At 40.9% G+C, this 16,108-nt stretch overlaps 1 protein-coding gene across 3 annotated transcripts; it reads left to right on the forward strand.

Annotated features, from left to right (window-relative positions):
* The first annotated feature begins 225 nt into the window (after positions 1-225).
* LOC110990888 (uncharacterized) lies at positions 226-15,890 on the forward strand. Of its 3 annotated transcripts, none has more exons than XM_087148137.1 (11): positions 226-380; positions 2,277-2,364; positions 3,179-3,284; positions 4,826-4,968; positions 5,999-6,091; positions 8,176-8,317; positions 9,873-9,913; positions 10,584-10,653; positions 11,927-11,963; positions 12,770-12,830; positions 13,306-15,890. In XM_087148137.1, the coding sequence occupies exons 3-11, from the start codon at positions 3,248-3,250 to the stop codon at positions 13,453-13,455; spliced, it is 774 nt and encodes a 257-aa protein (XP_087004263.1). In that variant the 5' UTR covers positions 226-380; positions 2,277-2,364; positions 3,179-3,247; the 3' UTR covers positions 13,456-15,890. The 3 variants fall into 3 exon arrangements, with proteins under 3 accessions (XP_087004263.1, XP_087004265.1, XP_087004264.1); XM_087148138.1 differs by lacking the exon at positions 226-380 and adding an exon at positions 819-1,076; XM_087148139.1 differs by lacking the exon at positions 2,277-2,364 and having other exon boundaries at positions 260-380.
* Positions 15,891-16,108: the final 218 nt, after the last annotated feature.

The following is a 16,108-nucleotide window of genomic DNA, read 5'->3' on the forward strand; positions in this document are numbered from 1 at the left end:
AGTTGCTTTCCCCATGCTTATACTATAGCAGTGTTAGAGCGGCATAGATAAGAGGTGCTCTGAACTCTCCAACGCCTTACCAACTGCCGAGTGATGTAAGTTTTTTTTTCAATAGATCTCATGACCAGCAAGTCCTGGTCAATGGGCAGACATCCTCTCTAACACCAGTTACATCTGGTGTTAGGGGACTGTTAAATAAGTTTGTTTGTGTTCTGTGCGGGCCAATTGGGGGCGCTCTTGATTCGGACCATTCTAAAAACTTCTAAAAACCAAAGATCGTACGGTATATAGCTTTGCTAAGCCCACCAACGTACACCATTAGGCGCCGGGCCTACATGTGTACTTAGCTGAGACGTTAAGGTCTGAGAAGCAACTTCGAGGTATTGCTTGTCAAAGTTCGATATCTTTGACATTTGTAAAATGTTTTAAGATACAGTTTGAGTGATAAGGCTTCTATTAAGATTTTAGTGATTCGGATAGTTGTGTAGAGGAGCCATTCTGGTTTTGTACGTCGCTTATTTTGGCTTGCTGATCTCCACGTCATAAATTAACGTTGCATGCATAGGCTTATAACTAGCCTACGTGTACATAGGCCATGTATCACAAATACTGCATGGGTGATTTTACACAATGGTAGAACTTCGGGGCATTGTTTAAAATCACCCAGTAATCATGCGGTATTTGCGATAAGGCTTACATGTGTACATATGTTCGTACATGGTTCATACACTTCTTGTGACCGATTGCTATCGTGATTGGACTTTAGTGTTTACTCATTTTAACATTGTTTAAATAGTTGAGTGCATCGTTTGGACTGTTCATCACACAACACATAACTACTTTTGTATAAGCAAGTCATCTACAAAGTGTCTTCAGGACTATAGTACAGCAAAGACTAAGTTGAGGAAATCAAACTCTTGCAGTGTATGACTCTGGAGGCTTGTGCTTGTTTACATTGTGAGAACTATCTTATTCCAGAGACCAGACAAGTGACATGTAAATAGTTGAATCTGTATTGCTGATCTGCTGTAGTGAATTGAGATTACTTACATTTGTCACAGTCAAGTGGGAAACAGGTGAGCGTGTGTCCATTCAAGCTAATTTCATGAATTTAGGCGTAAACAGCGGACAGTTTGAACCCTACACAACGAAATCCATTACGCGGGCATTTGACACTCTGGGCACAAACTAGGCCTATCATCAGAGTTTTTTGATAGGGTAGGCCTTTTAAAAAAATTTTGGAAAATTTTTATTATGAGGCCTACATGTATTTCATTATTTTCTTAAAAATTAGAGACCAGATAGCTCAGGCCCATCCGCTCCGAGCAGGAACAAAAGAGGGCATATTTTGCTAGTGAAATGAAATTGACAGTCATGTTCAGTGCATACATGGCATAGGGGCCTAGGGCTAGGTGCGCAAGCTTTATGCGCAATTGGTGTGGAAAACGCTGAGTATGTACAACGAATTTAGTCTGGAATGTATGGACTTTGCGTGCATGCTGAACACTTGCGAGAACCCGGTTGGAAAAACTTACAGTAGTCCCATCTGTGTTTTCTTCACCGGTGAAGGAACACTCCAACTTGGGGCGGATGCATGTATCTATTCAAAAGCAAGCTGCATGTAATTGACTTTTCTTTCCTTTTTTTTTAAAGTGAACAAATTTGTTGGAAAACGATCAAGAAATTTGATTAAAATGACAGACCACCTTAAACAAGGGAATAAATATGGCTGGTCTTAAACGTGCGTTTAAGACCTGCTTAGGAGAATAGACATGACTAACATGCTCTCGCCTGCGACTTGGGCATTATCAGCGTTCGTTCTCCTCAGTCTTAAACGCTCATTTTAAACCGGCCAAGCACATATTGATTCCCATTCATTAACACGTTTTCATTTAGAGAGTCATAAGAAGTCAATATCTGAGCGATTTCCAACGATTTTATTAAAGAATGTTACTTTCATTTTCTTGAACACCCCCGTCCATTTTATGGTATATTCCTTTCGAAAGTTGTCCAATAGAATCCCCTTCAATGAACTTGGTGCGCGCGTGGCGTGTCGCGTGCACACAGACTCCTGACCAATCAGACCTGGTCTTGTATCCATGTGCCAGTACCTGATTTACGCAGCTGGCATTACAAATGTTAATACACGGTCATGCGACGCGTTTCAATCAACAGGAATAGAAAAAGTATTTTTGACTATTGTTGTGGTTAATTTTACTGATCCCTCAAATGAATTGAATGTTTTAATCCTGACAAATGACATTCCTTGTATGCAGAGTGTACATTGAAGAACCCACAATCAGGCCTGCCAACCCAGCCGTACTCCTTCCTGAGGTCAGGAATTACCACACAATAGATTAAAAGGTATTTAAATGAGCCTTCACTTCATTTAAAAGGTCTGCACAATTATACATGTATGTCTAGAATGCAGAGGAACATTGGACATCACTATCATGTCCGTTGCAGTACTTAATTAGCCATCAGAAAATGATTACATGTCCTAAAAAATTTAGCTGTGAAAATGTTGAACCAACACTTTTCAGACCAGTTTGAAAGGGTCTGTGCACAGGGTGTCAAGTGGTATCTAGAAATGGAACTCTTTCTGTCTCGGAGTCCCCTAATGGGGTGTGGACAACTTGACAGTTTGCCAACACAACAATTGAGGCAACTCGAAAATTGAGACAACTCGACCAATGGAAAATCTTGACCATGTAACGGTACAATTGAAACAAAATCATCCAAAGAGACAAGTTGACTCAAAATGAATACGTTTGTACTTTACTTTAACATTACAGTCACATCGCCCACATCTTGTCTTTAAATTAAAATAGAGAAAGGATTAGGGGACAGATTTACCGTCTTCCACTCTTGAAGACTGCATACATGTATGTACAACTGATCCTCGGTGCTGCTGAGGCACCTGTGCACTTCAGATGTTTCTTGCCGATGAGACTGTGAGATAATTCTCATTACTTCACATCTTGGTATTTGGCACCTGTTGGTGTGTGACATCTATCCCATTTCTTCACCCATCACTCAAATCCAACATTTGTAGTTTCTGATTTGATGCAAATCAGCATTGCCAATGTTAGACTAAGATTGAAACTCTGCATTTTATTTGTTTATAATGTGTAGCATTCTCGACTTGCATAATTTTCGCTACATAATTTTGGTGTAGTTTGCAGTTGAAACCAGCTGCAAGTAAGGGTTCCACTCAGCAGTGAAGTCAAGGAACTGGAGTTTCAGAATGCCGTCATTTGCAGGGAAAGTTATCCTTATCACAGGTACGAACTTACGTTTACAGTAAGCATGCTCATACTTTTCCACAATGCCTCCATTTACCCCAGTCAAACCCACTTTTGGTTGCTTAATTACACATATCTTAGTTGTTGCATCCATCAGTTTCTGCCCTGTGGCAGGTGCATGTATTTATATGCTGGGCTCTGGTGGTCATACCATGAGCTCATGTGGGTCAGTGATTTTTTTTTACTTCAGAAATGAAAATCCCCTGCCGCATCTTGGGCAGGAAAACCTCCTCAGTGGAAGGGAGAAATGAATAAACATACACTTTGGGTACTTGGAATGTAGTACACATCCGAGGGAATGAACCCTCCAAATGCCAAATACAAACATGGACAGACATCTTTTCATAATGCCAAAAACAAGTTAGTTTCAAATGCTCCAGAAAAAGAATTTTTTTCTTCCTCACATGTAAGTTGTAAAGACGCACGCCCTTGGTGTATGTGAATTGTGGCACACCCATGATTTGTCCCTAGGGGAGGGGCTTTCCTCCTTAAGTTGTAAAGACGCACGCCCTTGGTGTATATGAATTGTGGCACACCCATGATTTGTCCCCAGGGGAGGGGCTTTCCTCCTCCTTAACCACTTGCTGTCAGGTGGATTTTTCTTGAGCAAGACAAGATGCCGGGTCCTTTTCAAGATTTTCCGTTTTCAAAATTCTTCAAAAATCCATCATTTCATTTAATGGCCGTTTATACCCACGTGAAAGACTCTTTGGGCATTACTCTAAAGCTGACAGGTAAACTTCATTAACTCCTGAATATTTCAGCCAGGTCTGCAGCCTTGGAAAAAGAGCCAAGATTTTGCAGTGTTACGTAAGATTCTTTTGTTCCCGAAACCGGCACAGTGCACTGCTGACCTCTTTTCAATAGGGGCCAGATTAGTGTGCAGCAGTGCTGTGGCTCATCGCTGTGGTGGTGGAGAGCTTTTGTTGCTGGTGGTAATCCGCTCGTTCTAAATGCCTCAAACCGTGGTATACTGTTTCAAGAAAAAGCTGGATTATCTCCACTATTGAGAGCCAAAAAATGTCGGTAATGCCCAGCAGCTCAGTCTTTTGTGTTGAGCATGGTCTTTTGTTATAAGGCCCAACTCTTTTGTCCCAGTTCTGCATATAAAGCCTATGTACCTGAAAACGGGTCGCCCGGCAGGAAGTGGTTAAGTTGTCAAGACGAATGCCCTTGTGAATTGTGGCACACCCATGATTTGTTCCTAAGGGAGGTACTTGGACTGGATTTTATCCCGAAACAGCTCGTGTTGTTCAAGTCCCCCTACCCTGTTATGCCACAGGGGAGTGGGATTTATAGCTACATCAGAGCTACAGGTAGCAGTTTAAGATGTAGGTACATGTATACACTGTACCTTCGTTTTTCAGAAAGTAAAAAAAAGAAAAGGAAAACGTATAGGGGGAGGGCTTAAGTCCCTTATCCCCAAGCCCCCCCCCGGTGCATCCCTGGAACAGTGGTCACTGTAGTGTTGCTTTGTGCATTAAAGTCATGTTAGAATCAATTGTGCCCTTCCCTTCAAGGGGCTAGCTCTGGCATTGGTGCAGAGACTGCCGTTGAGTTTGCTGAATCGGGATGTGGTGGTCTGGCGCTAGTCGGACGCAACAAAGAAAACCTGGATGCAGTGTGTCAACAGTGCCAGGATAAAGGCGTCCCAAAAGAGAAGGTTAGGCATCAGGTTGGATGGCTCAAAGTCAGAACATTGTCGTGGACTCCCTTTCTGATTCATGAGCTATATTTGGAGTTATAGAGTCTGTGACTTGAATTCTACTTTGGTACTTATTTTGTGCAGTTTCCTCCTGTCTTGTATGAGTAGTCTGCTTGGTTAGTCTGTAATTTGAGAAGTCGACTTCTGTAAACAGTAACATTTTTCATGCTTTTGGATAAATGAGGGTGCTGTTGCTGTCATTGAAGGAGGATACCGTTCAGTTTAGAGCTTTTCTATTTAAATTGGGAATTCAATCATTGCTCCCAATTGAATACATGTACATCATTGGTGAAGAACCTCTCTACTGCTGTGTGCTTTACATATAATGTACCTGTAAATTAGCAATGAATCTCTAAATATTGAAGACAGCAGGATGTATGAAATGACAAAGATCTTTTTGCCGTGATTCCAGTTGATGATGCCAAAGTGAAAATTCATCCCCAGTGAGGAACCATGTTGAGCAGTTTTTCTTTCTGCTGGAGAATGGCAATTTTTTTGAAGCTGTTTTGACGAATCACACAAAAGTGTCCTGCAATAAGCCAGTTCGCTATTCCAACAGTGCATGCCTACATGTAGTACGAGGCTATTTTGGAACAGCTATGTGTGTGTGCGTGATCGTCTGTCCTACCAGCACAGCCATTATGTTGACTCATGCGTGCTTTGTTTTCAAAAGATTTTGGCTTCTTCGAATACTGAACTAGTTCATTTCTCTGGCATATCAGTAGCCCTCAACCTGCCTTATGAACCATTTTCTGATGTTTGCCTTGCATGAAGAGGCCCTGCCCCGTTGTGTTCTAACCAATTACAGACATGATTTTTGTCTGACACATATTCATCAAAGTCTGACATGCATGCGCATACAATGCGCTGGGCTGGTAACCGCAGTATGTGTAAAGTGTCCACATGCGCAGTGGGCGGTGGTGCTTACTAGATCGGTCAGTTGTAGTTATATGAATTTGCCTTTGTTTCCTCCTGTGCATCTTTGAAGGTGCTGGGCATCATTGCTGACATGGCCAAAGACGAAGATGTACAGCGCATTATGGACAGTACTATTCAGCAGTTTGGCCGGCTGGACATATTGGTAGGAACCCTTTCCTGGCTGGGTTAAAATGTGGTCACTCAGTTCCTGACCGGCTAGTGAATGAAGTTTTGTGTTAAACTGTAAACCAGGGTTGTTGATTTTTTTTAATTTGTTTTTTAAGAAAAAAAATTGGATTTTTAAAATTTAAATCAGATTTTTATGATTTAAATCAGATTTTTTAATTTTTATGAAAATTTGAGACAAGTTGGCTCAAAGGTCTATTCAAAAGCAAGCAAATTACATGTAGCTGCATGTGTAATACTTTTCTTTTATTTATTTGTTTTGTGACAAAATAAAATAAGTTTGGATTTAAATTAAGAAATTTAAATCAAGTAATTTGATAAAATTCTCAAATCATTATGTCTTAGCCTTAGTGGAATTCTTGCAGTAAAACACCTACCAGTACATGTATCGGCAGAGAAGACACTTCCTTCAGAGACAAGTACGTGTACATGCACATATACCAGGGGTAAAGTGCATATCAGGTTTTAAACCGAACTGCTATGTTTTGACAAAAGTACATTTAGAATTCACAGGAATTTGTTAACAGGGTACTTATACATGCATCAAATGATTCATGAGTCAGAAACATACCATGAACAACATTTACATGCGTGTATTTTGCATGCTACATGTGTAGATACAAAATGCTGGTATTTTACCTTGCTCTGTGGGCAAAAAGCAATCTCATTTTGTTTGTGATCCAGCTCCACAGAGCAATGACTAAGGCTTGAGTAAAAATCACTTTACTAAAGGCAACATTAAGGACTAATGTTTCTAATCTCAATAAAATACATGTGTACTTGTAGAGATGTAAAAGGTTGATGTGCACTGATATTTTAGCATGTTAAACCATAGAGGAAGGACACAGGAGTTTGAACTGCCCGGGCTGTAACATCTGGCCAATTACCGCTTTCTGGCATGCCTGGTATGTCCATAGCCAGAGCGCAGCGAACGCTTGCTACACACCACCTGATTTACAACCACAAAACCCCTTTGTACCCTGTGATCATCTCCGCAATTTCTTGCTGGTAATCTGCATCCTGAAAATGTTGTACACTGCAGTATAGGAAGATGAATATTCATTCATCGATGGTGCTTGGTATCACCTACAAAAAACAACATCAAATTTAATGCTTGCGCAGTTGCTTGTATTAGGCTGTGTGCCCTTAGTGTTCATGTGCAGCCATTGCCCTTATCAAACACTTTCTTCTGGAGTTGTTTTGGGAATGAATAGCCAAGTTGTTTAGAAGATAATGTGTTTTATTTGAATCATTATCATTATGGCATTTATACAAAAAGGTATTTCATAACATCTCTTGAGCACTCCTTGTGATGAAATAGTGCATTTTGTTTGTTATGAACTTAACTGTCTAGTGATGGTCAACATGTTGGTCAGTCTTAGCCAAATTTGTACAAAGACTTGGAAAACTGATGTTTGGGAAAGACAAAATAAAATTACAAACATTGCAATTGGAAAACTGTGTACAATTGTACACGGTTTACTAAGTGTGGATCCTCACCCATCCTTGGACCCTGATTTGAATATATTTATACACATACCTTTACTTGTTAGGTAGTTATGAGGACTACACATGTATCTTTTTTTACACACAACTCCATCTTGACGTCACCAGTGAATGGAGTTGTCCTTCCATGCATGAAGTGAAGACTTTTCAGCGCAGACCCACACACCCGTTTGTTTCATAGTATGGGCATTCCATTATTCCTGTATGGTTCAGAAAACTCGCGGGAAATGCCCCTTTTTCTCCCTCAGTCATGTGCATGGTAACATTTTGGCTGATGATTCCCTGAACTGTGCCTATTTATTTCTTCACAAATTATCCTGACCTCTAATACCTCTGGAGTAGTTTTTGATTGAAGGGAAAACACTGTGTGGATGTGTGTGAGTCCACACATCTTTTAACCCTACATTATTTGGACTTCTTTTGTGTGAAGGTCCACACCACATGTAAGTATGCCACACACCAAACGGAAATTGTCAAACCACCCTGAAATCACTGTTGCATCCTTTGCAAGGGTGCACTGTCATCTTTTGACGTGCATCTTCCTCACACCTACAGGTGAACAATGCGGGAATCGGTGGCGTGAAGTACTTAGGCGAGGAAGGCATCATGAACGTCTATGACGACATCATACGAGTCAACGTTCGGGCAGTGCTGCAGCTGACCCATCTTGCTGTTCCACACCTTGCTCAATCCAAAGGTCAGATGGGCAGATTTTATCTCTCCAGTAATTTCAGATGATTGATGAGTGGCCCATATAGAGAAGCCAGTAAAGGACACTTTGCATGCATATATGCACATGTAGAGGGCTGTGGGTGTGTACATGTAACTGACCAATTATCGTATCAATGCGCACAACGTATACATGTACAGGCATATGTGTTCAGTGTACTCACTGGTGGTAGGAAGTGCACTACGGAAATACCATGCAAGTGACCTTTGGCAGTGGTTATGTTTTGTCCAAAGATGCGTTTGCTTGTGACATCCTGACATCATGACCTGGGTTTCAAAAGTTTATTCAGAAAATACCAGTGCTGCAGTTTTGTCCTTTAAAAGTTATGACCTACTCATCTAAGTTTGCCTAGTCTCAACTCCAGTCACAAGTTTCAGAAACCAGGCCATCATGCCATTCCTCATTCCTTGTTGCTGTTGACCACACCTCTGGGTCTTCCTTCAGCTTGACTTACGTTAGACTCAAGACTACAGCTGTGGAAATGTTTGAAGTGATATAAAATTCACAATGGTGTTGTGAGTAATTTTATTTTATTTGTAAGTTGGAAGAGTTGAGAAGTCTACTTCAAACACACATTGTTTTGTGCCAGCTAGCATTAGTGATGTGTCAGCAGTGCTGTAGTCGAGTCACCAATGTTGAGTCCGAATCCCGAGTCTCAAGCCTCCAGTCCAAGTCTTGAGTCACAAACCTTGAGTCTGAGTCGTGTCACTAACCTCGAGTCCTTTTTTGCTTATGAAAATCATCCTCCATTCAAACTTTAACTTCCAGTATCTTCATTTATTTCTATTTAGTGGAACAAAATTAATTTAAGGAGAATATGTTGGCCAAAGATGAGGATATTTAAAACCATTTACAGTCACGCCCAGTGCAGGCCACACACGATTTACACACGAGCCTGGCCATTTCACTAAAATTGTTCCTATTTCATGTATTTGCAACTGGTTCTGGAGACTGTGAGGCTGAATATGTATGTCGGTACTCACCTGTAAATAACAAAATGTGCGCCCAGTGAATAGTCTGATTACTGCTGCACAGTTTGTAGATGTGGAATATGACGCGTCTGGTTGACTCATCAGTTGATATTTAGCCAAACATAAATGGGCGAAGTGGAAAATGTGCAATGTGTCAATGCTCCAGGCATGCAAACCAGCGATAGCACGGGTGCATACAAATTAATTTTCGACGGCGTATATGGTAAATATGTTTAATGAAAATACATGACTCGAGTCACAAGTCACCAAGCTCAAGTCAGAGTCATTGTGGTTGAGTCCGAGTCATTATTTAATGTGACTCCAGTCGAATCCAAGTCATGAAAAATGTGACTCGAGTCTGACTCGAGTCTGAGTCCTGGACTCGAGTCATACAACACTGATGTTCTGCATCTTGTGCACCACACTGGGGATATGTGCACCACACTGGGGGTTATGTTCCCCTGACAGTTATCTGCATTGTTATATTTTAACAACAGCATATTAAACAATAATCAAACATCTAAAATTAATAATTTGTTTTTTCTCCACAGGGAATATTGTCAACGTTTCCAGCGTTTGCGCCACTAGAACTGTAAGTAACCAGCTCACTATACTAAGCACTATTGAGTACAGTATATTTGTCAAAGAAAATTTCCCAAGGAAAATGTTGGAAGTAAGGCTTTCTTTCTATTTATCTCATTTATTTGAAGTCTGCGTGCGAAACCTTAGCCTAGATCAATATAGCAATGCTTATTAACATAAGCAGAATTGGCTCACAAGTAATGAATCATTGCGTGACACTTCATGTATGGCGAAATACTTCTGTTAATTACCTTTATTAGCTGCCCATCCAAAATACTGTGACATTAGTAAAGTTTTGCTCATAAGGTCAATGCACCTGTGACAGAGAAAGGGTTCATAATCATGAGAAACTTAATAATGCCTAATAAAAAATGATCACCAAGAAGTCAGTGGGAGTGCCAGTAATGCACTTTAATAACCAGCTTGATCGTTCAAGTTGTACGAATGTGCAAAATTTCATCCTCTTGTTTTCTGTGCAGCATTGAAGGTTGATGGAGTTGGAAAACATTCCTACAGTACACTCGGGAACGTAAAGGGTTTTCAGCAAATTCACAAGCTAGATTTGTGTGCGTGATATTATGGCAGTGTATATATATCCTGAAACCTTACTGTACAAAGGAAACTTGCATTGTTGGATCCATGACAAATTTGAAAGCATTTTCCTATTGCATACATTGCAGCTTCCTATGATGATCACATACAATATGTCCAAGGCAGCCATCATGCAGTTCACTAAATGCTGTGCACTTGGTAAGTACTCATTGCACCATAAATATGTAGAGAAACAAAGCACATGAAATACCAACCTTGATTCTCTCTGCAACAAGGTGTTGAGGTGCTGTGGTTTGATCTGTACCATTCAAAGTTACAATCTGTGGAGACAGTTATGGAATATCCAACTGTGATTATTAGAGAGCGCCCACTGTAATAATGGAAGTGTGTATAGCGGAAAAATCATCAGACAAAAGTCTTGAAAATTAGAAATTGCTTGAAATTTTTCTAGAGCTTCACGACTAAACTCTGCCTTTTGGTTCTACTTATTACATTGACTGCCAGCTGTACAGTTTTGCCGTTGCATCTGATGCATTCGTTCTTTCTTTGTGTTTTGTACTTTTCTTTACTACTTGGTACTTGGTTGGTTTCCTCCTGAAACATTCTCTAGGGATTTGACTAGGAGGTCAAGATGTTTTCTTCAACTTTTCTATTCCATGTTGTGAGTTGTAGTTCTCACTTACCAGTTCAATTATAATCTGTGCTCTGAAGGCTTTCTTCCCTTTTTAATCCATCCCATGATGTTTGTGGGAAAACAGTAGGACAGATTCTGGCCCGTAACTAGGACTTTTCGTGGGCTGTGTGCTTTTTCTTCAACAAAGCCGACCAAGCATAGATATTTTGCTTTTTATTTTGAAAAACAGTGGGATTCATGAGGTCGTACCAATTGTTTTAGGGGGGGTTACAAGTAAACTTCTGAAGAGGGCATTGACCGAGGCAAAAATTACTGAAGCGTGCAGCATTTTGCTTTTGCACAAAATGTTCTAATATAGCTCAAAATCTTTTCTTGCCTTAAAAGTGGACCTTTTAGTTGGGGGGGGTGCAGACACATCCCCTGCACCTCTCCCAAGTTATGGGCCTGAGATGGTCCCGCGTGACAACTCCAATATTTGGACACACTGCATGCATACACTAGATCTTGTGCACTGTGGAAGTAGGCAGAGCTACATATGTACATTGTATGTGGACATATTGGAATTGTCTTTGCATTTGTCCTAATTGTAAATGCATGCACACAACAGCACTGACCAGCAGTAATCTGTCTCTCTGTTGCCCTTCAGAGGTTCTTGCACACTAGAGTAGAACTTTGGAAGTGGGTTTCTTCAGTTTGGTCCAGATGGAAATGTTCAGTTTATTGTTTCTAACAATATTTACTTCAATAGTTCCTGCACTGCCCCATATTAACGCCAGCAGTGGACAGCAGATAGTTACTTAATTTTTGACGTGTTCTTGTTTTCTTTGCTGTTGACAGAATTAGCTGCAAAGCAAGTTCGCGTCAATGCTGTCAAGTGAGTTTTGTTGAGATTTGATGAGCTATTATATGAGATGCATTCCGATGGATACAGGGTCTGTTCCTCATAATAGGACGTCTCAACAATCAAAATGTTCCCAGTGAAATGCTCCTTTTAGAACACTGCCTATTTGTGGTATGAACTAACTTCATTCCGATTCAGGAGACAGACGTCTCCTGACGACGGACAGAGCACACTGTCCGAAACGTTGAGCCTCTCCGGTTCTTATCAGAACCATACAGACTCAAAAAGAGATATTGCATGGTGCTTACTGCAAGCTTTCCCTCTTAGTCGTCTGTCACCATGAATAGCTTGAAATCCCATCAGAAAATATTGTTCAGAAGTCAGTTTGCACATGTACAGGCCAGTGTATCCATTTATGAACATTGTCCCGGATTGGAATACTGACACCAGGCAAACACTGACGCGAGGCGGTTTGAATGTGGACTTGTCTGCATTCAAACGACTAGTCCCCCACAGCTCTGATGAAGGCCCATTAGGGCTGAAAATTCATCACCTTAGCACACCCTTGAGCACTGGTTTTTTCTTACTTTGCCCCTACATCATTCATGAACATGTTGTTTTCAATGAGGAACAGCCAGGATGCTTAACTGAAGCAAGCAATGTTCTTCCTGCGACGTTCTTTCGCCATCCAACTTTCACGACCCTCCCTAACTTATTTGCCTTGGAAGAGTTTGATGTTTCCCTAGTGTTCAGTTCTCATTTTTGGAGTTTGCGTTACTAGTGGTAATGAATGCAAGACTATTGTGATCATTTGTTTGTTTGCATTCCTTCCTCTGCAGTCCTGGCACAATTATGACCCAAGTGCATGAGAGGTCTGGTCGGGCTGACTCAGTTGTTGAGGTATTTTGACTAAATCTTAATATCTCTGTTCACTGAAAGAAAAAGGATTCTACCAAAGTTGTTTCATTTTTGTATTTGGAGCTCATCTTACTGTCAGTAAAATTAGTGCCAGTCAGCTGAGTGAATTCTCCAAATCACCTTCTAAGTGATTGAAATATAATCCAAGTCGACCATGAGTAAGATACAGTGCAACAGGGACCTTAACAGAAGAATTTCAAACCACGCAGTGATCTTAGAGTGAACATTTCTACTAAACAAAAAGCTTGATTTTGACAGTGTCAATGTTTCTGTCTCCTATTAATTGTTGAAACAATGCAAGAAACGAGGGCGGTGGAGAATAAGAAAAATGAGAAGAGCGGAAGGCTTTGCACTCATTTTCCAGGAAATCTGCCGAGACAAAACCAGTCTTAATGTTGATTAAGGTTGAGGCTAAGGGGTGTATCATGTATGATTTTTGCCCTCTTCCTGGTTTCAGACAGCTAAGAAGGTGCATGCCATGGGGCGGATAGGACAGAGCAGCGAGGTTGCTAAGGCCATCTTGTTCCTTGCATCTGATGATGCCTCCTTTATGACCGGGACAAACCTACCCATCGACGGGGGCCGGCATGCCATGTGTCCACGTTGATTCAGCTGGATGAGAAAGTTTACCTGTGGTGCTGTCTTCACACGTTGGACAACTTGCTCGTGATACCAACATTGAGATTATTGAAAGAATCTGATTGGCATCTTATTAGATCAAGCTCGTCTGTTGGAATGCCTCAGGAAAATTGTTCATTCATTTTGGCAGGGATGGCTGGTATGATCCTGACTGATTCATCTTCGCTATTTTTGAGTTGGTATGCGTGTGAAATTATCATACATGCATGTTCCCATGCACATCGGTGATCCTAGGCTGACCCAAGGTTTGAGATCCTCTCTAATCTGGATTGAGCTTGAATTTACCCAGTTCACATTTACCACTTTGACCACTTGCTGCCGGATGCTTTTAAAAATGTAGGGCACATATACAGGAGATTTTCAAGATTTTCAGTTTTCAAAATTCTTCAAAAATTCATTTCATTTAATGGATGTTTACACCCACACAAATGACTGTTTGGTGGCTACTCTAAGCTGACAGGAAACCTTCATTGACTACTGAGTATTTCAGCCGGGCCTGCCGCCCTGCAAAGAGAACCCAGAATTGTGAGGTGTTGCATAATTTCCATTATCCCCAGTGAATGCGAGTGGCGTCTTTTCAAACGCGGTTGGATTAGCATGCAGTGGTGCTGTGTCGCTCATCAATGGTGCCCTGGAGCACTTTTGTCTGCGGTGCTAATCCGTGGGCGCGCGCTATGGCCAAAACAATGGTATACTCTTTACAAACAGTGACGGATTACCTTCCAATATGCAAGCCGAAAAATGATGCCAATTCCCAGCAGCAGGTCTTTTATTCGGAGTACGGTCTTTTGTTACACGGACTAGCTCTTTGTAGGCACCCCAGCTCTCTTTTGCTATGCCTGTCGTTGTTTTGGTCTATCAGTGGTTGGCACACTGTGGCAAGCCATTGGTATAAAAGCAGAACAGTAGTCCACAGTGTTAAATACCTCTACGAGTTTTAAGCAAATTGACAATCATCCCAAATATGTACTGAAAATACATGTACCTCCTTCCATATAAACATGCAGCTAATGTGCAGTTCAAGGCAAAACCAAGGGTGAACTTTTGAAGTGTCTCCTAATAACAATATACCATCCCCAATGTTGTCAAAACCTAGAATTTGTATGTAATTCTTTTATCCGTCGATCCTTTGATTGCAGTTGCATCATTTGGATATACTGGACTGATTATATTTCTTCGAAGACATTTGAAAAGGACAGTATAAAAATTATGTACTTGTGATTTACATCAAGTTGTATTCACCTGACTCGGACCGGCCAGCCGACCCCGGCAAGCTCGGGTCGTTGAGTGGTTAAGACGTCTGCACTGGTAAGCAGGAGGTCGTGGGTTCGAGTCCTACCAGAGTAAGCTTGTGACTTTTTTCACAAGCTCTCAGACAAGCACTGAGCGTACAGTGTTTATTAATGTATACGTTGGGTAAGGGCAAAACCCGTTATATAAAGTTAACATCTCCTCAACGCAAAAAAAAAAAATCTTGAAAACCCTAGACATTCTTTGTACATAGTGATTGCCACCGCCGGATAGCTGGTAACCCACAAAGTCATTGTGTTTCTCTGCGGCATAATGGAGTAAATAAATGGCGGGAAGATGCGCGAAGAAGATGCGCAGTTCTCTTCGGTAGTCCTCAGGAGTCAGTGAGTGATCCCCACAGATGCGCTCGAAATTCCGAATTGACGGTGGCAATTCGGACGTTATGATATTTTGCGGTTCCAGCGGCGGTAGAGAACAAATACCTAAAATATGAACTATGAACTACAATATTTATATCATAAGTTGCAATCCTTGTGGTTTTTACGGTTAAAAGTGTAACGTTTTCCGCACAATTACTTGAATTATTTGCATTTATTTCTTTTAGTGAATTTAGCATTTACAATCTTCATTTTTAACTTTGATAACTTTTTCATTTCCTATATATATCCTGTTTGCCATTTCTTATACACGTTGCTCACTGCATTTTCCTTGTGAAAGTACACCCCCTCGGTGTCTTGTACAGTGTATATTGCTTCTGCCTATTTGACCTTGTTAGCCCAGAGGCTGTGGCACACTTCAGCATGCTTCATTTAAGCTTGTACTATCATCCACCAAGGACTTTTTAAAGGTGAAATTATTCATTCACAGTCATTGTTCTAAGAATCCAGCTAAGACATGTGACTAAGACTTTCCTTTCCTAAGTTTTGTGACTTTAACTACATCCTGTTTCTAACCGTATATAAGTCCTGCATCATTGTACAGCTCCTCAGTATCCCGTATTCAGTATCCAGATATAGTATCCAGTATCCCGTATCCAGTATGCAGTATTAATCTGCTTTTCAATTCTCCAATTCAGTCAACAGTTAGCTTACAATTCTATTGCAACCTTCTTGGTCGTTCTTGCAAATAAAGTTGGTAACAACACAGAATCAATATTGACTCTCATGACGACCCTATAAAAGAGGATGGAAAAATGCCACAGGAATTCATTTGACGAAGTGGTGAGGTTTCATGCCGAGACAGTTGTGGACAATGACAGAAAGGACAACGAATATTCCCATGTTTTTGTGTGTATGTGTGCCTTTTTATTTTCCTCTTGACCACCTAGTACATTCTTTCAGTTTTCTTGTCGCGTATGTTTGGAGAATTCG

Source organism: Acanthaster planci, linkage group LG17 (genome assembly GCF_054643075.1).
Source record: "Acanthaster planci isolate LZ-2023a linkage group LG17, COTS_SCS, whole genome shotgun sequence".
In the NCBI taxonomy this organism is placed as follows: domain Eukaryota; kingdom Metazoa; phylum Echinodermata; class Asteroidea; order Valvatida; family Acanthasteridae; genus Acanthaster; species Acanthaster planci.

What these genes read in the sequence shown, in the direction of transcription:
- LOC110990888 (XM_087148137.1), top strand. Translation starts at nt 3,248, where the DNA reads ATGCCGTCATTTGCAGGGAAAGTTATCCTTATCACAG. An exon ending in TTGGCCGGCTGGACATATTG is followed by an intron (nt 6,092 to 8,175) that starts GTAGGAACCCTT and finishes TCACACCTACAG; the next exon opens with GTGAACAATGCGGGAATCGG. An exon ending in GGGCTGACTCAGTTGTTGAG is followed by an intron (nt 12,831 to 13,305) that starts GTATTTTGACTA and finishes TCCTGGTTTCAG; the next exon opens with ACAGCTAAGAAGGTGCATGC.